Source organism: Syngnathoides biaculeatus, chromosome 14, assembly GCF_019802595.1.
Source record: "Syngnathoides biaculeatus isolate LvHL_M chromosome 14, ASM1980259v1, whole genome shotgun sequence".
NCBI classification, from domain to species: Eukaryota; Metazoa; Chordata; class Actinopteri; order Syngnathiformes; family Syngnathidae; genus Syngnathoides; species Syngnathoides biaculeatus.
In genome coordinates this window covers 14,882,501-14,905,294 of record NC_084653.1, presented here as the reverse complement: position 1 = coordinate 14,905,294, position 22,794 = coordinate 14,882,501, and the positions used below count along the sequence as shown (strand labels likewise).

General features: G+C 42.4%; 2 protein-coding genes across 6 annotated transcripts in view; one reads left to right on the top strand and one right to left on the bottom strand.

Annotated features, from left to right (window-relative positions):
• The window catches only part of lrch1 (leucine-rich repeats and calponin homology (CH) domain containing 1), a 48,030-nt gene extending 37,258 nt beyond the window's left edge, over positions 1-10,772 (top strand). For both annotated transcript variants that reach the window (XM_061841041.1, XM_061841040.1), the window contains exons 14-18: positions 1,118-1,187; positions 4,436-4,545; positions 4,947-5,084; positions 5,159-5,236; positions 9,128-10,772. In XM_061841041.1, the coding sequence (XP_061697025.1) occupies positions 1,118-1,187; positions 4,436-4,545; positions 4,947-5,084; positions 5,159-5,236; positions 9,128-9,241 (510 nt within the window). In that variant the 3' untranslated portion in view covers positions 9,242-10,772. The remainder of the gene's footprint in view (positions 1-1,117; positions 1,188-4,435; positions 4,546-4,946; positions 5,085-5,158; positions 5,237-9,127) is intronic.
• A 566-nt stretch (positions 10,773-11,338) lies between these two features.
• The window catches only part of esd (esterase D/formylglutathione hydrolase), a 19,222-nt gene continuing 7,766 nt past the window's right edge, over positions 11,339-22,794 (bottom strand). Inside the window, exons 1-9 of one of the 4 annotated variants that reach the window (XM_061841518.1) lie at positions 15,437-15,581; positions 14,216-14,283; positions 14,032-14,120; positions 13,465-13,563; positions 13,245-13,369; positions 13,045-13,164; positions 12,829-12,927; positions 12,439-12,606; positions 11,339-11,500 (exon numbers count right to left, since the gene is read on the bottom strand). In XM_061841518.1, the coding sequence (XP_061697502.1) occupies positions 11,420-11,500; positions 12,439-12,606; positions 12,829-12,927; positions 13,045-13,164; positions 13,245-13,369; positions 13,465-13,563; positions 14,032-14,120; positions 14,216-14,283 (849 nt within the window). In that variant the 5' untranslated portion in view covers positions 15,437-15,581 and the 3' untranslated portion in view covers positions 11,339-11,419. Of the gene's footprint in view, positions 11,501-12,438; positions 12,607-12,828; positions 12,928-13,044; positions 13,165-13,244; positions 13,370-13,464; positions 13,564-14,031; positions 14,121-14,215; positions 14,287-15,224; positions 15,355-15,436; positions 15,582-22,794 lie in introns of those variants that run through there. The other 3 variants (XM_061841520.1, XM_061841519.1, XM_061841517.1) reach the window with 3 other exon arrangements.

Genomic DNA, 22,794 nt, shown 5'->3' with positions numbered 1-22,794 from the left:
CCTCCCCACCTAGTTTCACTTCATAACATCATATTTGGTGGGCAAAAAACTTTTGAAGAAGCCATGCCAGAAAAGACACACAAGGTTGGCTAGTTTGGGTGGCCATTTTAGGTTCAAATTTTCAATTTCCATTCATCTCTCCATTGTTTGGAAGATGACTCACTGTGAAAAGGACAGCGCAACACTAGACCTACGCACAATAGTGGAGAATCCAACATGCAGTAAATGCAACACAACGAACTGGCAAAGGCCAGTGCCGAATTCCACACCTAAATGCCTGGTCGAATTACCTTCAAATGAACAACAGCTGTAGCTGTCATAGGTGGTCCCGCCCAGAGCAGTGGCCATTTATCTTCACAAATGTTTTTTTTTTCACCTACAGTACTTAACTCAAATGTAGCCACTTCATGATATGATGGTAGTACATAGCCATAATTAACGACAGTGTGCACAATTATAAAGTGACGTAAGCGCTTCTTCCCTATAGTATTGTCATGGCTGGCAATAATGAATGCGAGCTTTGCTGTTTTAGCCACTATTACATCATATATTAAGTATTGTTGTAAAACACTATGTAAATGTGTACTTTATAGAGTGTAGTCAGTCTTATGTCTTGACAGAGCCTGTGACTTGCTCGTTTAAAACCCAGAAATGCCATGGTGCCGTTCAGCTGAGTTGAGTGGGTGGGTACCAATCGCGAATTGGGCAGGTACTTGAATAATGCGTTCAAAGTTTTACATCAGAAATACACCAAAATCTGTTCAGCTGGATTCTGATGAAAGGGACACTTATGGCCAGTTTGGCGAATTTCCAGGAGTCTTTCCATGTTTTTTTTACGTTTTAATTGAGCCCCCAAAGCCTGTTTCACAAAATTTGGTAGACATGTTTATCATGAGTGAACCCATGAAGAAAAGTCTCAAGAAACCGTGCCCAAGTATACACAGGAAGAAAATGAAGTAGCTATTTTAGGGTCAAGTTCACGTGCCATTTTATGATTAACTCGGCAGAATTGCACAACCGTGTGGTATGCGTGTGCAGCCATTTTTTTGGGTCCGTTAATGTCTGTCCCTTTTGCCAGAAAACTCATTGTTTTTTGTTTATATTTGTGTTACCGCAGCGACTAGACCAGTCTGATAGCAGATTTCCCCCACTCTCCAGCGTACCATTTGGACTGAAACCTCGCTCAGGTGAGTTTTGATACAAATATTACATAATATGCCAGTACAAATGTTATATGGGTTCACACAAGTCCAATCAAAGTGTTTTGAAGCATATGCCATCGTAAACCATTGTTGGCTCTTTGTTGTAATAAAGCCATCTCCGTGTTATCGGTTAACGTAAAGCAGTGTCATCGTAGCTTTGTAAATAGCTAGCCTTAGGTGACCAGTCCCTACCGCCGCAAATATGCCGAAAAACATGTTGTGCTTGCTTGCTCTGCCTCCGTGGGGCCTTTTGTTTGCTTAGCATGTGACGTGTTGCTAACCACTAATAAGCAAACGTAATGCTAACATGAATCTTCATTTTTTTCATGTGCTGTCTTGTGTTGTCGTCTCCCACATCTTTTGATTATTCTTTTTCCCCGTTTATTTACAACTGTTGCGATGATCCGCCGCATGAATTTATACCCACAATGCACCTGCCCGCATGCGTACCCCGTCTCCCCGGTTACAGCCCCGTCTTCGCTGCCCTGCTCGCCCCTTCCGTCCCCTTCCCGTCTCTCACAGGCCCCGCCCCTCTTTGGTGGTTTTCGCCGTAGCCGCGGCAACGGAGGCGTGCCAGAGCGTGGTAGGTTTCGGACCGACGCGAACCCAGGACCTCAGATTTTATCATCTTTGTTTTAGAACATTATGCAATGTATTTATAATCATGCGCTTAACCAACAATTCTTAACTAATGAGTCGGGAACCCAACCCCCCAAAAATAATTAATAAATCAAGCGGTCCTTTTATTTGTTGGATGTTGTCTTTGGCTTGTGTAGGACATGATAAAATGTAATCATATCCTAAAGCTGTGATTTTAAACTGGGTGGTCACGGACCCGTCCGGCTTACAGAGCCATCCATCCATTTTCCAAGCCGCTTATCCTCACAAGGGTCCCTGGAGTGCTGCAGCGAGGGAGTAAAAATGACAAGGGGTCCTCGATTACCGTCTCAGATCCTTAGCTTTTATTGGACATGCAATTTGCCAATAATCCTGTCCCAAGGCATTGATTCTCAAATGATTGGACGGGACTCAAAAAGTTGGTCACAGACCGATTGCGCCAAGAACTGTAATCAATTCTTTGATAGATCACATTGCTGTTTTTTGTTTATTTGTTGGTTTGTTTTGTTGGCGACACGATGCACTTTGCAAATAATCATACCCTAAACGAGGGATTCTCAACTGACATATCAGGACCGATTATGGACAAAGTAGTACAAGAATTATGGGTTTACGACCCTGATTTTTTTTTTTTTTTTTTTTTTAATTTAATGGATGGATATGTATTTTCTTGAAGAAAAATTTAGACGGAAGAAAAACATTTTCAGTATTTTTTTTCTTGTTTTTAAGAAAAAAAATGTCTTTTTTCTTTAGAACAAAATGTATTATGGACGTCTACCCATCCATTTTCCATACCACTTATCCTCACTAGGGTCGTGGACATGCTGGATCCTATCCCAGTTATCCTTGGGTGAGAAGCGGGGAACACACTGAACTGGTCACCATCTAATCGCAGGGCATATAGAAACAAACAACCATTCACATTAACACTACGGGCAGTTTTATAGTACTCAATGAACCTACCATGTATGTTTTTGGGACATTGCCAGAAAACGTAATAACTGGAGAAAACTCACCCTGGCACAGGAACAACGTGCAAACTCCACACAGGCAAGGCTGGTTTGAACACGGGTCCTCAAAACTGAGGCAGATGTGCTAACTGTAAAGTCACATTTGATGAATTCAAAAGTCTTTTTTTTTTTCGTAAAGTTGGGAAAAAATGCACAAAAACCCCTCAAGCTAGTTAGCATCATCTGGTAGTGACTAATAGATTGCAATGGCTCCAAGCCTCGAGGTGTGTGAAATCACCATCTATGTGCTTGTGCATCAGAGGTGGGGGCGGGTGTGTGTGTGTGTGTGTGTGGTGTGTGTGTGTGTGTGTGTGTGTGTGTGTGTGTGTGTGTGTGCGCGCGCAGAATTTTAAGGTCTATTAAATCTCCTATTTGCAACATACACACATACATCTCGTTTTGTATCTTTTTTGATTACATTCACACTATGTATGTAGCACCCCTGCATTTCAGTTCACCGTGGGAAAATCAGGATGTTCGTAGCACAATACAGGGGGTAAAAAACCCGAAAAAAAATCTGTGGCAAATAAAATCCCTATATTTATTTGCAATGAAAATTTTGCATTTACAGCCAGACGTTTACTGCCACCAGCGTACATATTTGTGAAGTACATTTTTACAACCGTAGGTGTAGATGTCCGGATCCACTTGTCTATAAAACTTTGTAAACTACCGTAATGATGACCAGATCCATCGAGATCAGTGGTGTCATACTGGCAGCCCGCGTGCCACTAATGGCCTGCGAGATGATATTTTGTGGCCCCCACCTAAATATAAAGTTTAATGTTAGTGTGGCCCTCGTGTATTTTATGAATGGCACATTTACAGCATTATGTGTGGAGCTGATGAACCTACCAATCAGGATGGCTCTCGGGGGTGGGTGACATCCACCAGGCCAAGTTGAAGCAGAGAAACATTTTTCAATGAGTGAAAGTTACAGCAATGTTGCCATAGGAAGCCCTTTTGTTGTTGTAGTTTTGCACACAAGTTTTTTTACACCAGCTTTGTCTATCTTATTTTGTGTTTTTAAAAAAAAGATGTTTGAGAAGATTTAAAAAATAATTATTCTAATTTAAATTGTGCGTCTGTCCTCGTGTGCCGAGGCTGCGGCCCAGCCTCAGCCAGATTCTGCCTCCAGCAGCCTGACAGTAAATTGAGTGAGATCCCTGATCTAGATGGTGGTATTGGATCACTTTTATATTCGAGATCAACACAGCTTCTGAGTTGAGGATAATTACTAAGTGATGAAGCTCAGCTTGTGCCGTCGATTATGAGCGAGAGAAATGCCAACATGTTGGACTTCGGACATGTTTAGGCACCTGACAAAACTGACAGAGAATTTAGGGATAAACAGAGTATTTTTTTTTCAAGGTTTATGCCCGATCATGAGAAAAGATGACATATATCATGTAGTGAATGGTGAAAGGCCATGTAAAAAAAAAAAAAAAAAAAAAACTCACATTCAACTCAAGCCATGTGGTGGGTGAGTCATCAGCCCTCAAGACGAGTTTCATAGTTGTGTATTTGTCAATAAATGAATGTTCGCCAGCCCATGACCTTTTTTTTTTTTTTTGCTTTAAAAAAAAAAACAATCTTTTTGTTCAGTGTTCCTACGCAGCCACAAGAGTCTGGAGTGTGTGGACCCACAGTTCACCATGAGGAGGAAGATGGAGCAGCTGAGAGAAGAGCTCGAGCTCATGGAACAGCTCAGAGATGTAAGTGGTGACCCAAAGTATTTTTTAAGCCCCCCCCCGATCCAGTTTGACTTAACAATATGAAATTTGGTGCCTTAAAAATACCTTAAAAGATACAGGAAGTCTTCCATTTTGTATTGAACCTACCTTATTTGTGTCAATTGGGCCATTTCCAACGGTCCTTGAAAGAAATTTGTCCAATAGGGCTTTTTTTTTTCTCTCCAAATTACTACTAAATTGTGTGAGTTCAGCATGGCGGCCAGATTTGATGACTTACCATAAAGCGGGAAACTCTAATAAAATCTACTTGATGAGGTCCCAGATTAAACATTGGCTCACTGCTCCAAAGATTTAATTACAACTGTAAAATGGTAAAGAGAAAAGGAAATGCCCCTTCCCCCCATCCCCTTTCCTTCTTCTAGAGTATCGAGAGCCACCTGAAGGTGGTTCTTCCCGACGACCTCGGCAACTCACTGATGGACGGCGTCGTGCTTTGCCACCTGGCCAATCACATTCGCCCGCGCTCTGTCGCCAGCATCCACGTGCCCTCGCCCGCCGTGGTAAGCCCGGCCCCATCTTTGCTTTCATCTGCCCGGTTCTTTGGAATCCTTCACTGACGTTCGCTTCACGACAGCCCAAACTCAGCATGGCCAAGTGTCGTCGGAACGTGGAGAACTTCCTGGACGCCTGTCGGAAGATCGGCGTGCCCGAGGTAAGACCGATGGCCAGCTCTCGGTGAAAACTGGCCACGTTCTCAAGTTTGAATGTTCCGGACATTTTGAGTCCAATCAACGATCAGTTGCAATGTGAAAATGGGCTTCCTTTCAACTTGACGGACCCAATTGCAACCTGCAAAAACAACCTAACCTCGGAAAACGTCCCCCATTGTAGACACTAAAGATTCCTCTTCATCGGCATCCGAATTTCAATCACAAACTAGTCGTGGGTTTCACCTGAAAGTTGAACCTGAAAACGTGCCAGTTGAAGTGTGTGCTGCCGTTTGGCTGTCGCGCAAAGACCGCAAAGCACCTTTTGAACGTGTTTGCATTTCTTGTGCATTGCTAAAGCTTTTGGCACGTTCCTGACTGGGAGGCTGAGAGTTTTACGTCATCCATCCTTTGGGGGGAATCAAACCCAGAAGCGCTCAGCTTTCCTCCCAGGAGGTCACACTTGCCTCATGGCTGCTTCCTCCGTCTGAGCGACGACGTCTTTTGTGCTGACTTTTTTGTTTTGTATTTTAACGCGAGCTTCCAAGTAAACACATTATCACACATTGCTAGCTTGAGATGCCGTCAAAGGTTTGCTCTTGTTCTGTGCTAGCCCGATGACGGCAACTTCCGCCTTTATCCCCGCAGTCGGAATTAACAGGTGGTGACGAGCTACCTGTGCCGACACGCTGCCAGGTCGCTTGTTGCGTCGCTAGCACGCTCACAAGCTACCACGTGCTAACACTCTGCTAGCTCGCCTGTTGTGTTGCTAGCAGGCTACAAGCTACCCGTGCTAACACACTGCTAGCCTGCTTCTCCTTGCCGGTTGCATCCGGAGGATGAGGAGGTGGACCTCCTCATCCTCCCGGTCAGCATCCTTGCCGGTTGCCATGGATACGTCCGTCTGTATCACCATGGTTACCAACTGCCTTTCCTTGCTCAGTTTTTAACTACGTGCCTCTTCTTTCTCTTTTCGCTCTCCGCCTGGATTGTCCTTCTTTTTGTCGTCGTCTTCATCTTTTTCACTCCCTCGTTCCCACTCCTCCTCCCATCTCTCCATCACCCCATCCGGCCCTCTATCGCTCCATCGTCCTCCTGGGGGCGCCAGTGTTCTCTGTGCTCCCCGTATGACATCCTCCAGCGCCGGCTGCCGCCGCTGTGCGCCACGGTCAGGATGCTGGTGGGCGGGAAGCGGCCGGAGGACAACCCGCCTCCAAAAAAAAGCCCCCCGGCCGCTGCCCTCCCGCCGCAGGACTCTGTCTCGGTGACCACTCAGACCCTGCCTCTGGCCTGGCGGTGGTGGGACTTGATTGGCTGCAGCCTGGTTCATGTCCTCTGCCTACTGCTGCTCTTTGCCGTCTACGTGTGGAGCGATCTGACGTAACTGCGGCGCGACAAGAAACTTTTGTTTTTCTTTCCAGGAGCACATGTAACAATAGGACAAGTTTCGCACAATTATAAGCTGAAAAGGACCACAAGTGTCAATCTGAAAACGGTCCAAAATTCAAGCTAAAAATCCTTCTATTTCACCTGAGCAGTTGCAACTTCAACTTGAAAAACTAATTCTAACTTGAAAGTTGCTTCCGTTTCAATCTGAGTATTTGATCTCAATTTGAAAACAGCTCCAAATTTCAACCTGAAGAACACCCCACTTTCAACGCTAGAACAGAACATGAAATCTATTGCAATGTTGAGCTGAAAAGTGAAAATCTGAATTTGAATGTGAAAGACCCGAATTCTCATCTAAAAATATTGTACATTTCAACGTGAAAACAGCCCAAATTCAAACTGAGACGACCTGGCGATCTTGAGACCTGATCGGTTGCAGCTTGGCTCACATCACGGGTGCGCACCTTTTGCAACTATCGTCATTATTTGTACCAAGAAAGGACGGACACAATACGACACTTGACGAGTTTCCCACGCTCGCATCGAGCTGGTTGAAAACGCCCACAATTGTAGCCTGAATACGGTCACAATTTGAACGGCAACAGTCACAATTTCCCCACTTTCCTCCCGGGACTTGAAAAGGATCCCAGTTTCTACCTAAAAACTGAACCGTTTAAAAGTGAAAATGCCCCAGTTAGAACATGAATACACACCCTATTTAATCCAACAGTCCATATTTAATGCTGATAATGTCTCTCATTTAATCTGAAAACATTTCGTTATTTCAATCATACGATTCGGCTATTATCTGGAATGTTCTTATAAAGCTAATGCTAGCTCATGCTAGCATGGCTGTGTTAGCATTTAGCTTTAGCGTCTTCTGTCGACTTTTGTAATTTTCTAATTGCTTGCATTTTTTAAAATTTAAGTAACAAAATCATCTACAACAATCCTGCCAGAATATTTGAACAGCGCAACGTCTGCTAGCAAAAAAAAAACAGAATAATACAGAACGGATCAACTTGGGTGCGCAAACCTCTTTGATGGCTCAAATCTCTACTCGTCGACAGATTTGTTTCTTTCCGGAATTTTTATTTTGGAAATGATTAAAGTCTCGAGCACAACAAATTTCTCAAAGAAAAGAGAAGCCATATGAAAAAGCTTGGTTTGAAAATGTGAAATTTGTGCTTTGTTTTGTCCTTGAAAACTTGAAACGTTAGCGACAGAGTAAGAAACTGTTGGGTGATTTACGTGATCGCTTTGTGTTTGTTACAAAGAAACCATATTTAATGATATGTATGTTTAGCTACTTAAGATGTTAAATTATTTCCTTGATTTATTCGTGTTGTGTGAGTTTTTTTTTAAGTCACTGTGCCTAGCTGTTATGACACACCAACGGTGACATTTTTATTTCTATTTGTGATCTGTTAAAGCAATTCAGGTAAACTTTGTGCTGTGTGTTTGAATTTCAAACCTGAAAACAGCGTCGATTTTAACGAGAAGTCACCCCCACTTTTTAAACTGAAAATGGTTCAATTTGATATTAGGAACGATTGTGATCTGAAAAACGACAATTTAGATGTCACAAAAGCCAAATTTCAACCGAAAAATACCTCATTTTAATATTACGGTTGCAACTTACCTAAAAACCACCCCATGTGCTGTACCACTAAATACAAGCAAACTGCTAATTTATTCTTGAAAACAGAACCAGTTTCAAGTTTAAAATGGCCCCTGCTCCAACCTGAAAATTGCCTCATTTGAACTTGGAACAGTCTCTGACTTGAAACTGAAAAAAACCCAAAAATCAGCTCCTATTTAAACCTGAAAACAGCCCCCGCAATCGTTGTAAATAGAACGGTCCGAATTTCAACATAGCCAAATTTCTACATGCAAATACCAAAGTTCAAACTGGCAACTCCCCCTATTTAAAACCTTTAAACCTGAAGTCCACACCCCCAATTTGTGAAAAGTCAAAAGCTGCAATGGTAAATGTGAAAAATCAGCTCGACTTCGATCTGAAAATGTCCCAATTTGAAACTGAGAATGAGCAAATTGAACCTGAAAATTGTCTTCATTTGAACTTGAAAATATTGCCTGGCCCAATTTTGAACTGAAAACAGTTCAACTTGCAAAGGCTTCAGTTTCAACCAGAAAATTTGTCTGATTGGGGCCAAAAAAATGGAGACAACAACCTCATTCAAACCTGAAAACCGCCTCAATATCAGTTTGAAAGCCCTACCGATTCAACATGGAAAATCCACAAGTTCCATCTTAGTTTAGACATGAAAACAGCCCCACTGGGGAACTGAAAATTCCCCCAATGATGACCTTAAAAACAGCCTGAAAGTTCAACCAGAAAAAAAAATAAATCCACGCAGTTGAAACCCACGAGAGGAGTCTTACAAAGTGCAGCGAGCAGTTTTCGTGTTCCGGTTGTCTTGGAAACACTTGTCTAAAGCATGTACTGCACTTTTTGTCCTCTTGTTCCCGCCTTACCTCCCCAGGACAAGCTTTGTCTCCCGCACCACATCCTGGAGGAGAAAGGCCTCATCAAAGTCAGCGTCATGGTTCAGGCCCTCCTGGACCACAAGTCTTCCAGACCAGGACAGCGCACGTGAGGACCCCATTGCATGACTGGTGTTTTTTGGGGCGACTGACAGTTTTTGATGTTGCATTGCAATTCCTTTCCACCGGCCTGGTACCGTTGGGAGCTGGGGGGTGGGGGGGTGCTAACATTGGGAGTCGTTTGCCGTTTTTATCTTGCACAAGAAAGAAAAAAAAATGTCCGTTTGAAATCCAGAGACACTGTGATTGAGATATATATATATATATATATATATATATATATATACACACACACACAATTTTTTTTCTGGACTGAATTTTTAAGTAAAGCAACAAAGTTCTGGTGGAGAGACTTTTTCCAGAAATATTACATTTATAGTTTTTGCTGGATACCGTATGATCCTACTTCGCTGCGTTCTGTATGAAATTTTGGTGAATATTCTGCGAGTCGGTGTTTTAGTTCCTGCAGTATTTCGCAGGTTAATCCAACATTTTGAATATTGTTGCCACCTTTGTCGAGATTTTGCTAGCGTTTGTATTTAATTGGCAGCAAAAATATATTTATAACAGGACTTTGCGTATCCTCAAGAGCTATTTTTGGCCAATATATTTTTGTCGGAATGGTGTGGATTTTGAATCTACGTGGCAAGTCTGTGGACTTTTGAGCCAAGCGTGCGTTTTGTAGCTTTTGAAACAATCCGACGTCGTTCAAAACAGGCCACAGTGAACAATGGTTTGTAACGGTGTACATTTTTTCTGGCGGGCGTCAGTACGTCAACGGTGTACTGGCTCCCGGTTCTCTTTCATCACTCCGTTGTAATATCTCATCCTCTCAGACCGGGTGGCAGGTTGAAAAGTGTTATTTATGCAACTTACTGATTCAACATGGATACACGTGTGGGCTTTTTGTTCAAAAGTATTCAAATCCAAAAGAGTGCAAAACTTTTGCACTACCCCCCCCACCCCAATTTAAAAGATCTCAGTTGTCTTCGTAACATTTCTGACATCCGTTTGTCCAAAATCGCCCAAGGATCAAGAAATGTACATAGCAGACGTGTTTACAGTACATTTCTTGTCGTGGTGAAATTCTCTCGTTTCGAGTGTGGAAAGCAAGCAAGCGGCAGTTATTAAAACGCGATCAGAAGCAAACATTGCAGCTCTGCTTACCATTTGGATTTGACAAGCTCGGGCCAAAGTGGTTGTTTGTTTCCCTCGTGAAATTGTTTTAGGTCCGTTAACAGCAATAAACACAAACTGACTTTATCGGCACTTTAACTTTTCTATTTATGTTTTTTTTTTTTCCTTTTTGTTTTTGACTGTGACTTTTAACAAAAACGTTTTATAAAATGTGTAAATAACATGTACTCTTTTTTTTTTCCTTTTTTTATCTGAGGGAGCCAGTGTATATTTTTGATTAACGATGCTTTTATGTATTATAAATATTTTTCATTAACAATGTTTTCAATGTTGTTGTTGATGCATGAAAAGTCCCTTTTGATGCGCCTTAACTGCTGTGGAGCTTTTTTGTACATCCAAAAAGTGTTTTTGTTATCACTGCAATTAAAAAAAAAAGATACATCCGCAGACTTTTGTCTAACCTTTCGTTCCCGAACACACTTTGGTGTTTTCTTCAAAACGGCTGCTTTAAACCGAAACAGCCGACTGTCTTTTGAGTTTTTCATGCATTTTATCACGATAAACATTTCCACTGAATTGTTAGTGACACTGGTGTCTGGGGAAATTTCTTCTCCGCCAACAACCCCACCCCCACCCCCCCGCACACACACACGTAACTTTCTAACAGTACGAGCAAAGAAATTTGCAGATAATGTGCACTTCACACCCAAATGGCTGACGACCTGTTTGATTCCCGGCATGGGACTTTTGAGATCAATTTTGCATTGATTGATGAAACAAGTTCGCTAAATTTATCCCCCGCCCCAACCTGACAAAGAACGAGCCCCGGAATTCATCCACAAAGGCCACGTTAAACCAAAATATCCGCCATACTGTTCGATTTTTGTCCATCCTATTTAAAAAAAAGTTAGTTTCCCCAATTTTTTGTTGGTAAGTCAAACTGGTGTCAATTTATTTGCGAGCTCTCCAGGGGGCGCTATTTAGTGACTTTACAAGTATGAGTGAAAAGGGGCTTGACGCACACACCACTTTTTATTGGTAAAACTAGTGAGCGACACACAATCACATTCTAACGGCTGCCGTGGCGACGCCGGTCAGGCATTGAGGAACTTGGCGTGATGCTTGATGTGGTCGTTGAAGAAGGAGTAGATGAAGTAGTAGCTGTGGTCGTAGCCCTGCGCGAGAAATATGGAAAGAAGGTGGTCACCTTCCCGTGGAGGCCAGCACGACTTGGGCCTGTTATTATTATTTCTTTGTGTGTTTTAAAAATCAGACCCACTCAGTTTGTAATACCAAGAGCACTGCTTGAATTATTTAATTTTGCATTCGTTTGGCAAAATTTCCCCTGACAATCTGTTACTTAAAATGTACCTTTAGGTCCTTAAATGGGTTAATTGAGCCCCTGTAATACAATTTTAATGTAATTAATATTTTATTAAAATGAACTGACATTCTAAATGTGTTTTAACTGGTTAAATGGATTTTTTGTAAATATTTTAATAAGTGCTTGCACACTTAGTTTTTCATTTATTCAATTGGTTAAACAAAATTAAAAATTAAATCTGTAGTAAAGAAATTTTACATTTATACTCTCATTTGAAACAACATTCAAACAGAACACATTTATAAAATTGGCAATCATGTATTTTGTTTTTCTTTACATTACAATGTGCATATTTTACTCCTAAATGCACTAATATACATTGACACCCTTTGTATTCAACTGATAACATTCGATGAATAATTTTAAGATATGTTTGCATGCCTTTGATTTTGTATTTTTTCACTCATTTGTCATGAGATGATCTGCAAATTAATATGTCAAATAAAATGAGCAATTTAATGCATAAAATTAACAAACCATTGGCTATTTCAATTAATTCCAAATAAAAAAAAACATGAGTGGTTTTAGTCTTGAAATTCAAATGGTTCTAATTAAAAAAAAAATATTTTAATTGTCATCCAGTTAGCTGAGATAGGGAGTTTTTTTTTTTTTTTTTTTTTTTAATGGCTGGACGGACGGGCATTTGCACCAATTTAGTATTTTCCTCAATTATTACCAAATGTATTTTACTTCAGTATATATAGCGTCAGTAAATGGAAGAGGACTCACGGGCTGCAGGCGGAAGACGACCGGGATCTTCTTTTCGGAGCAGACGGCGATCAAGTTGTCGGGCAGCAGCTGGCTAGCGGACAGGAACTGGTCGTCGCGGCCTTGGTCTATCAGGATGTCCAGTTGCGGGCCCGCGTACCCCGACGCCAGCGTTGTGGCGTCGTACGCCTTGGGGGAGGTCACCACAGGGGCACGTAAGAGTCACGGGGGAATAACCCAATTTCGATTCATCAAATACAACTCAGAGCAGCGCTTGTTGACGCCGCATAAGAACCTCTAAACACTCTTCGTCTTCTAAGCGCCACCAAAACGACCAACAACGAAATGTGGAAATGCATAACTTGCTTGAGAGTTAGGCGGGAATAATCCAGGAAGGCGAGGACCGCTTACCTCCCAGGCGGTGCGGTCAGGCCCGAGGTAGGCTGTGAAGGCTTTCTGCCCCCACGGGCACTGCATGGGGTTGCAGATGGGGGCAAACGCCGACACGGCCTGCGGGAGGGAAAAAAAAAAAAAAGAAGAAAAATACAGGGTGAAAGGGGGTGATGGGATCTGGGTTATTTTGGTACCCTTCATGACAAACAGAACCAGACCGCGGCGGGGTCCTACCTTGTACTTTCCAGGGTTTTTGAGGGCACAAATGAGCGCCCCGTGGCCACCCATGGAATGCCCGCTAATGGACATCCTATCAGGGTCGGCGGGGAAGTTGCTGTTGATCAGTTTGGGCAGCTTGGGGGGGGCGGCAGGACAGAAACCCATCAAAGCAGGGATTTGGGATTTACGACGGCTTTTAAACCCTTCTGACGTACTTCCTGGGTGACGTAGGAGTACATGCGGTAATTGTTCTTCCACGGCTCCTGGGTGGCGTCCACGTAGAAACCAGCGCCCGTGCCCAAATCCCAGCTGTCGTCCTCGCCCTCCACGCCACAGCCGCCTGCAAGCGACACCAACAACAGCCAAATGTTGAAAACCAAAAAAAAAAAAAAAAAAAAAAAAACTTGAAACCTGCGTGTGGGGGGGGGGGCATACGTGGGCTGGTGTCGGGCGCAACGATGATGATGTCGTTCTGGGCTGCTTCCAGCTGACTTCCTGCCTTGGTGATGAAGTTCTGCTCAGTGCACGTCAGGCCTGCAAAACAACACAGGACCCTTCATAAAAAATACACAAACAAAAGCATTTTATTTTATTTTTTTTTACACCTCAGTCACAGAAGTAGCAAAGGCCAATAGCTTTATTTAAAACAAGTTTCTTCCTTCCCCTTGAACAGTGACTTTATCAACAACTGACGTACTTTGGCTACTGTGTGTTTGTTTTTTTGTTTTTTTTTTAAACTAGTCAATCTCCGTTTGCAGCTGTGTTGTTAGTGCAAGTAAGTGGTTTCCATTTTGGAAAATGTTGCCATCAATGAACATGTATTCCACATGTTAAATAAAATTTTATCTAAATAAATGTTTTAAAACAGTTTCAATACAAATGCATAGAACATTAAAGGTCAAATAGAACCGAACAGCACTTTGGCAGCAATTTTTCACATGACAATTTTTTTTTTTGATGAAGACATTTCAAGCAATGACTAAAGTGTACATGTGACCCCACCCGAGAGCCAGTAGAGGACGGGACACTTGTGCGTCTCCGCTTTGGGTGGCAGGAAGATGGCAAACTTCATTTTGCACTTCAGCTCCACGCTGCACAAACAACAATAAAAGCGAAAACAACACCAAGATGGGTTAGCTACCAGCGGATGTTGGTTTAACCCCCCCCAAACGTGCGCTTCCTTTACCTGTCATGCTCAAAGACCTTCTGGAAACCTCCTGCACACTTGTTGGAGGACACCTGAGTGAGCGCCATCTGCTGACAGAAAGGAGCTTTACTTGAAAGAACTGCACAATTTTACAATGGCTGACAACATCCCCCCGAAGTAAAATATCTACTATCATTATTATTAAACACTACAATGCTAGATTTTAATGTTGGCTATTGTGATTTTTTTTCTTGATGTAACTTTCCAGTAAATTACAGTTAATTCCCATCTTCCCAATGGAGAGCTTCCACTTTGGAATATGTCCTCAATTTCCTACCTTAACTTTTCAAATTAAATTAACAGGAAATTGAAAAAAACCTTGGCAACCATTTGTGACATAACCGGATTTTTTTTTTATATGAGCATAGCAGAAATACAGTCTTGGCATTGTTAATATGGTTTTTAAAAATATATCTTCGAAAATTAAATATCCTAAGTATATATATATATATATATATATATATATATATATATATATAATTATTTTATTATATTCTTAAATATTAGTATGTGACCAAACATTTGTGAAACATGGGCAAGTACGAAGGTATTTTTTTTTTTTTTTTGATGTAGTAACTTTTTTTTAAGCCTTGTTAAACTACTTTGCTTTGCGTCGACTTTACGGTCGCAAACTTTGGAGCAGAATTAAAATTTTGGGGGTTCTGACTTGTTTAACCTGGCTGTGACCTTGACCTTTCACCCGCACCTTCACATTTTGCAGGTGCAAAATTAGCAGCAACGAAGTCTCGCAGTGTATATCGGATCTTTTGGTACTTGTTGACATGATTCATGACAAAAACTAAACTGAACAAATAACGGAACATGAAGTTATGACATTACAATTGAGATCTGACAATTACGAATCAAAACCAGCCATTCCCTCGCTTGCAAACGGATGAGATGGAACCAAATTGCAGCGCAAATAGAAAAGCCAAGCCGAGGCCGATTTGACGTGGTACATTTGCAAAACGCAATGCTCATCGAGTACCGCTTTGCAGCCACCGCGATTCTTTTGGAGCGAGCAGCACTTTGTAAAACGGCGTTGTGTCCGGGAGAGTGTGGCGCGGACGGTGCGCGACTCCAGTGGACGTTTAAAAAAAAAAAAACTAGTTAGCTTAATAAGTGAGCAAGCGTCTTCTACTAGGAGATGAGCTAAAACACTTGCTCTTCTGCAAAAGCGGACTGTGGCCCTGAACATACCTTGATAAAACGCAGTATTTTGAATTCTTAGCTGCTTGTTTACGAATGCCCACTTTTAGCTTCGCTGCAAGCACGAGTCCACAAGTCCGGGGCATGCGTCTTAACTTGCGTGATTACGTCACACACCGCACCGCCCATTTTACGTCTTCGTGCGCACGTTGACTGTAGTTAGTACACATTTTGCCCAGCAGGGGAAAGTAGAGCTAAACTATTACATTTAGTGTGTTTTTTTTTTTTTTCAATGAGGATATGTGTAGAGCCACGGCACACCAACAAAAGTAAATGTCACCAAAAATGGATCGATTAACTACTGTATGTACTTCTTACCATCTAACAAGAGGATTTTTTTGTTCTGTCTGTCATTGTGCCTCACTGGCATAAATAGATGAATAAAGATACATCATTTCTTGGAATAAATGTTTGGTTTTTTTTTTTTAGCAATTACATAAAATTGGATAACTTCCAACGGCACACCTGAAGAGCACTCACGGCACATTAATGTACCCTGCCACTCTGTTTGGGAATCACTGGTGTATATATGAATAAAGTTGCATTGCTCGTTTAAAAAATATTCTTTTATATTAAAATACTGTAACATTTGAATATTTCTTGCACTATACGCTTTTTAAGTGTACTTTATATTTTTCATTCTTTTCATATATATTTCGTTGTCATATTTATTGTTTTTCACATTTTTTTAATGCTTTATGTCTTTGTATTCAAATCCTTTTAATCATGTAAAGCACATTGAGTTACCTTGTGATGATTTAATGATGGTCGATGACATGTTGGCGCCCAAAGTTTCCATCTACATATTTTGGTCGCTTTATAAAAATGATCATCCCAAATTAAGAAACCTTGGGGCCATATTGCATGAAGCGCAAGGTGGTAACAATTGCATATATACAGTTCACACATCTTGATTAGTCCCAGAGAAACTATACAATCCAGTTTTCAAAAGTCTCACCCAAAAAAAAACGTGATTCCCCCCATCCTTTAGGATACTGTCATGTAAGAAGGCCAGGTGTTCATTAAAAAACAAGGCATAACATGGAACATTATGCACAGTTCGAGCATTAACATTTGTTTGAGTATAGGAAAACACCCTCCAAAAAATAGTTAAATGCAAATGTATTGTACTTGATAGTTAAATACAACTGAACTGTACTCAGGTGTTGTTTTTGCATGCCACTAGAGAGAACCCTCACCACTTGTGGTTGTCGTACTGAGAAGACTGAAACAATCAACAAAACAAAATGTTTTTTTTTTTTGTTTTTTTTTCCAGTTCTAGTCAGTTCACTTGAATTTAATGGCTGCAACATGCTTGAACAAAGCCGCCCCCCCCCCTCCGCCCCCCTTCCATGTCTTCCATCACCTTTACTTTGGACAATACTTAACATTTGGGGAATATTTGAGGACATTAATTGTTGAATCTTTGTAGGTGCAATTCTTTCCCATTCTTGTTTAATGTACCACTTCATTTGCTCTACAGTGCAGGTCTCCCTAGTCATATTTCACACCACATAATAAACATTCTCAATGGGGGAGAGGTCTGGACTGCAGAGGCAAGCCCGTCGAGTACTGCCACTGTTTTTACTTCAAAGCCACGCCGTTGTAACCCATGCAGAATGTGGTTTGATATTGTCTTACTGAAATAAGCGTGGACATCCTTGAAAAGGACGTTGCTTGGATGGCAGCATATGTTGCTCCAAAACTTGTACAGCATATACATTTGATATGACTTGACATGAAACTTTCTTGTCCTTACAGGATGTGCAAATCGCTGTAACTGTGTTTATTAACATTTGATACAAAGTCTTAACTTCATTAAAATTGGGCTTTGTAGTTTTAAGTTAGTGTTAAAAGGGCCACTGACATGCCTATACAAATTCTATATAGACAGATAAATAGATAGAATAGATATTTTCACTTCAATGTCAATACAAAAAAATAAATATGAGCGGAGAGCATGTCATCCATGCGCAAAGTTGCCTAAGTCTCATTCGACATCCAAATAGCAGCCATATTCCCTGCAACGTCATTAGCAGACGTCACACTGTGACATTCTCCATTGAAAACACGTAGTGGCACCTGCTATGGGAGAGGAACAACAGAGATTTTTGGATTTTTCCGACACCCCTTCTGACACGGAAACTCTTTTAGAAAAAAAGAACATCTCACAACCGAGTGAAGTGACTGGGGCGATATTACCCTATTGTTTCGAGCCATATTCAGATGATATGCGGATCAGTTCTAACTAACAACAGACTCCCTGACAATATGTATGACAGTATGTGGCGTACTCAGGAGGCCCCATGCCGGGCGAAACACCAGTGGCCGGTGGAGGGAGAGCTCCTTTCTCCTCCCGCATGTGTCAAACCATCTCCCCGCCGTATCCATCTCTGCGGCGGTGATGAACAATGCCGCCGGAGAGCGACGACAACGAACGCCGCAGCCCGGTGCCCTCACGAGCCAACCCGCTCATAGTGGCGCTGCCAGGTTGGCTTGTTGCGGCACCGCTATGAGCCACCCCAGCGGCGCTCAAAGAAAGATTACGTCCCCCACTCCAAAGTTATTATTATTTTTTTTTAATAGCTCTATACACACCTACCTGTCATTTGGCACCCACAAAGCTCTCATCCTTTGCACCTCTGCAATCCATTTTTCACGACGAACTGGGTCTTTTGGAAACATATAAAGAGTAAATCCATCCTCCAGAGCGTTCAAACAATATCCAGCAATACAACGAGCCGGCATTTTGGCTAACACGAAGGAACAAAGCGCTACCTTCCCGCAGGTAAAACTGGTATAAACACACGAGACCCCCTAAATGGGCTCCAGCTAATAATGTCACTTCCTGCTTCTTCTCCAAAACAAATCCTTCTAGAGGATTTTCATGGCGGGAGTTACAAAAAGCCATATAGGCCAAATTCATGTTGTGTGGTGAAAAAAAACGCATGGGTCCATTGCCTTTGCCTGCCTTTGTTTTTTTTTTTAAATTAAAAACATACTAAAAATTATGCTTTTCATGTCAGTAGACCTTTAAAAACAAGGTTAGGGCTTCAAATGAGGGTTATACCAGTGGTGGGTTTTCAAATCTGGGTATTAATTTGGGGTTAGGGTTTCAGGTTTCGGTTCGAAATTGGGTTTCACCTCGTGGTAAGGGTTCAAAATTAAAGTTTCTAGTGAAGGTTTCAACTCTTGGTAAGGGTTTCAAATAAGGTTAGTGTTTTAAATTAGCCTTAAAAAAAACAAAATTTGAAACCGTCACCCTTCTCAAAACCATAACTTGTCTTTCAAAACGGTTAAGTCCCCACCTCAGCACACAAACGCATGTTCACATACACACACACGCACACACAAGAGACCTTCGCGGTAGTCCCTGCATGTGAGCTGTAAGGGTGGTCTCTGGTTTGTTAGCCAATGACACGGCGCCGGTTCCTGTCGTCTCATCGGATCGGGGGACCAGTCGGAATCAATTAACGTCAGTCCAAGCAGAGCAACAACAGCTGTTGCTGTGGCAACCAGTGCCGCCATACCAACTAACAAACGGGTGGACACACACACACACACATGCACAGAAACACACACACGCTGGATTCAATGAGTCCTGCCCTCCCCAGGAGCACACACACATTGGACGGGCATAAAGTAAAAAGTATTTCATTAAACTGGACTTTAGTGTTCTCAGTCCACAGACGAAGTTCTTCATCAATATTTTTATGAGTATTACGAAACAAGTGGGAAAAATTTCCCATCAGGACAAATAAAACCAACGCAAGATGTGATCGCCATATTTTCCATTTATCATGTTATTGAAGGATATTGTCCAAATGTGAAAAGTAACCCTAACTTGAAACTCATAACTTGAAACCCCAATTTGAAGACCTCACCCCAGTTTGCAACCCTAATCTAGGATTAAAACCCATGCCTGGTTTGAAATACTGCTTTGAAACCTGTAATCGTGTCTTGAAACCCTAAACCTTGTTGAAACCACTAATTTGAAACCGTCACCCTTCTTTGAAATCAAAACTTGAAACTCTCAATTCGTCTGGAAATCCTAAGGCTCGTGTGTAACCGATAACCTTGTCTGGAAACCCTCGTTGTGGTCTTAACCGCCAATTTAAAAAACCCTAATGTTGTCTTTGTCTGTGCTGGATGTTTGCTTGTAGACTTTGTGTGCTTCTGACTCCATCTGGTGCAAGCACGTCACTCATCACAATATGGATCCCATCGGAGTTTTTCTTGGTTTTTCCTTCCTGTTCAACCGTCCGCTTTCTTGAAGAATGTGGACACATGGACAAAATTTCTACATCTGCGGAAAAGTGAACTAAACGGTTGACCTTTTTTTTCCTGATCACAACAACAACAAATATGTTTCACAAGCTGAGGTTCACAATTGACCCCCCAGCCCCTACAAAAAACAGCAACGCACTGGTGGCTCCTGTATCTTATTACTGCATTACCGCTTGCGTCTGTCAAATCCAGCGCGGAGCCAGTGACAGTGGAGGCACGTCATGTGACATTTGTGCCCGGAGGTGCCACGCAGCGTGTTGCGTCGTGACGGAACTTCAATGTGGCAGCGGTGGCGGTGGCAGCATCGTGGTGCGCCACGATGCAGATTTAATTCTTCCTGACAGGTCATTAAAGCATCACAGTGAGTCCAAGAGAAGTACTCAAAGTCAAAAAAAATGCATGACGGATCATGGTGAAATCCAAGCAGCATAAAAAATGGGCTTTGGAATTAAATATCAAGAAAACCAAGTTGGGACGTCGGGCGAAGAGAGCAAGTGAGCGGGCAGGCAGGAGTCGGTACACGGGAGAACAATCAACGCAGGCAGAAGTATCAAAGGAGTCAGGCTTACAGGGTTGGTCGGAGAACGGACGAAGGTCGGTACACACAGGTTCAGTCAGGGATACCGGAGCACACGAACGGGACATGAAGATCAACGAACTGGCGCCGGCCAGTTGTCATCGGGGTCATAAATCCACAGCATAATCAGGCTGCATGAGGCGCAGGTGTGCACCTCCCAATCAGAGCAACCGCGGACACCTGCCCAGCCCAGGCTGGAGCGGCAGGATCATGACACCATACTGTGGTGGAGGAGTTTTTGTTTCCCAAAGATTGTGGGAGCTAAGCTGCAAGGGGGTTCAAGGCAGGGTCGTCCAATGCAAACAGGTTTGAGGTAAGGAACCAGACACAGCGTTCCCTTCACCCTTATCCAAGTCTCCAGGACCATTTCTCGAGAAAGTCTGGGAGGTGGAGTTCGATGGTGAGCACCTGGTAGCCCGGCCTGGAACATGTTCGTCCCCCTTCCGATGGACCGCCACCTGCGGTAGAACCTAAAGAGTCAGATGCAATGGGAGCTGCTTGGTGGCTTGAGGCAGAAACCTGGGCCATCTGATCCTAGGGCTGTGGAATTCCAGCTCTCTGGCAGGGAAGGAGCCCGATCTGGTGCGCGAGGTCAAGGGGTTCCATTTTGAAATAGTTGCCTCCACACACAAGACCAGACCTCTTGGGAGAGTTTGGACTTTCTTCTAATTTAGAGTTGGTTACATTGAGGGGTGGCTGAGTCAGTGTGGACATGGACATACTTATCGTCCACTGACTTGATGTCTTTTGGTTTTGCAGACGAACATCATCACAGGGGACAGCCGATGAAAAGGCGCATAAGCTTCAACTCTTATTTTTATGCGACAGTCCAGTTCAGCTGGGTGCCACAGCCCCGGGCTGAGAGCAAAAAAACCCAAAAACCAAATAAAAATAAATCAATAAAATCAACCAATTTCAGAACCAACGTAAAACCAAGTAAAAAATAATTACATCTCAATAACCACAGAGTACTGTTTGGGCAATTAATCACATGCTGCTTCACTATGTCTAGGATCAATACATGATCATATGTAGGAGCCTCGTCTAGTATATTTTCTTTGCTTTTGTTTTGTTATTTGTAGGTGTGACAGGTCAGCAGGTTTGATGCTTGTGTCACTGTTGCCATGGTAACCAATGCGCAAGAGACACAGACAAATACACACATACACACTGATGAGTCACCTGAGGCGCTTGATTGACAGATGGTATTTGGAGGAAGTCGGAGGGGGAGGGCGAAGGGACATAAATACGCAGGACAGGATAAGACCTTATGTAACCTCTGCAACATAACTTCAAACTCACACACACAAATCGTACACACAATCACACACGGACTGATAAGAATCGATAGTATACATCAACACAAGCGACCTTTTGTAGAAATGTCATTTGTCCTTTTCGCATCAAAAACCAAGCGAGAAACAAGTTTACAAAACAAGCCATGAATCAAATAAGGAACAAAGTGAAGAAGAAATGTAAACACACAACGAACCACATTGGAACCAGGGTCATGAACTGGTTCAGAAAAACACAGCGAGAAAATAAACCCACAAAGAACCATGCCAAGAACCAAGTTAAGAACCAAATCAACGACCAAGTCAAGAAACTGTCAAGAACCAAACAAATAAACTCATCAAGATCAAAACGGATAACCAAGTTACGGACAATTGTCATGGGTGTGTCTGTTCCCGATGCGGCGCGCATCTTGTTTTAGTGATTACGGTCCATATTGTCACACATACCGTCTGGTCCTTGCCAGATCGTTGTACTACTATGTCACGTTCCTGCAACCCATTGCCTACGTCCTTGCTACTCTGTGTACCGAACCCTGCCTCGTTAACGACGCTCCCTTCACGCCGGCTGATTTTGGTACTGCTGCTTCTTCGGACTGCCTGCCTGTGTTTCGACCTTGGACTGAATAAAGACGCTTCCCAAACTGTACCTGGTCTCGTGAGTTCTGCATTTTTCTATGGACAGACAATATAAGGGGGATTGTCAAAAAAACACCCAACAACCAAACCAGGAGCCAAAGTACAAAACATGAGCAATATAAATAATTATGTTAAACACAGAGTTTTAAAAAAAAGTTAAGAACAAAATAAGGCAGTCAAAAACTACAGTAATTACACATGAATAAAACATTTTCAACCCCCCCGCCCCCAAAAAAAACATCAAAAGTTAATAAAGCCGACTATATTCTGGCAAATGGAAAGAGAGACCGACGCCCCAAAAAAGTCACATTCCATTTACAGTATGTTTTTCGTGACTGTAGGTGTACTTTTATTATGGAATGAAGGACGGAGAATCTGCATCCCTTTTATGCCGGAACAATCTTACTCTGTCACAGTGGAGTTTTTAAGCTTCCTCTGTGGTTTCCGTGTATTATAATTGAAGTTGATTGACAATCAGAGTCGATGAGTTGAACTGAGCAGAATTTCTTGTGGGGGGACAAAGACAAAGACAAAGCACTAACTAAACAGGATAA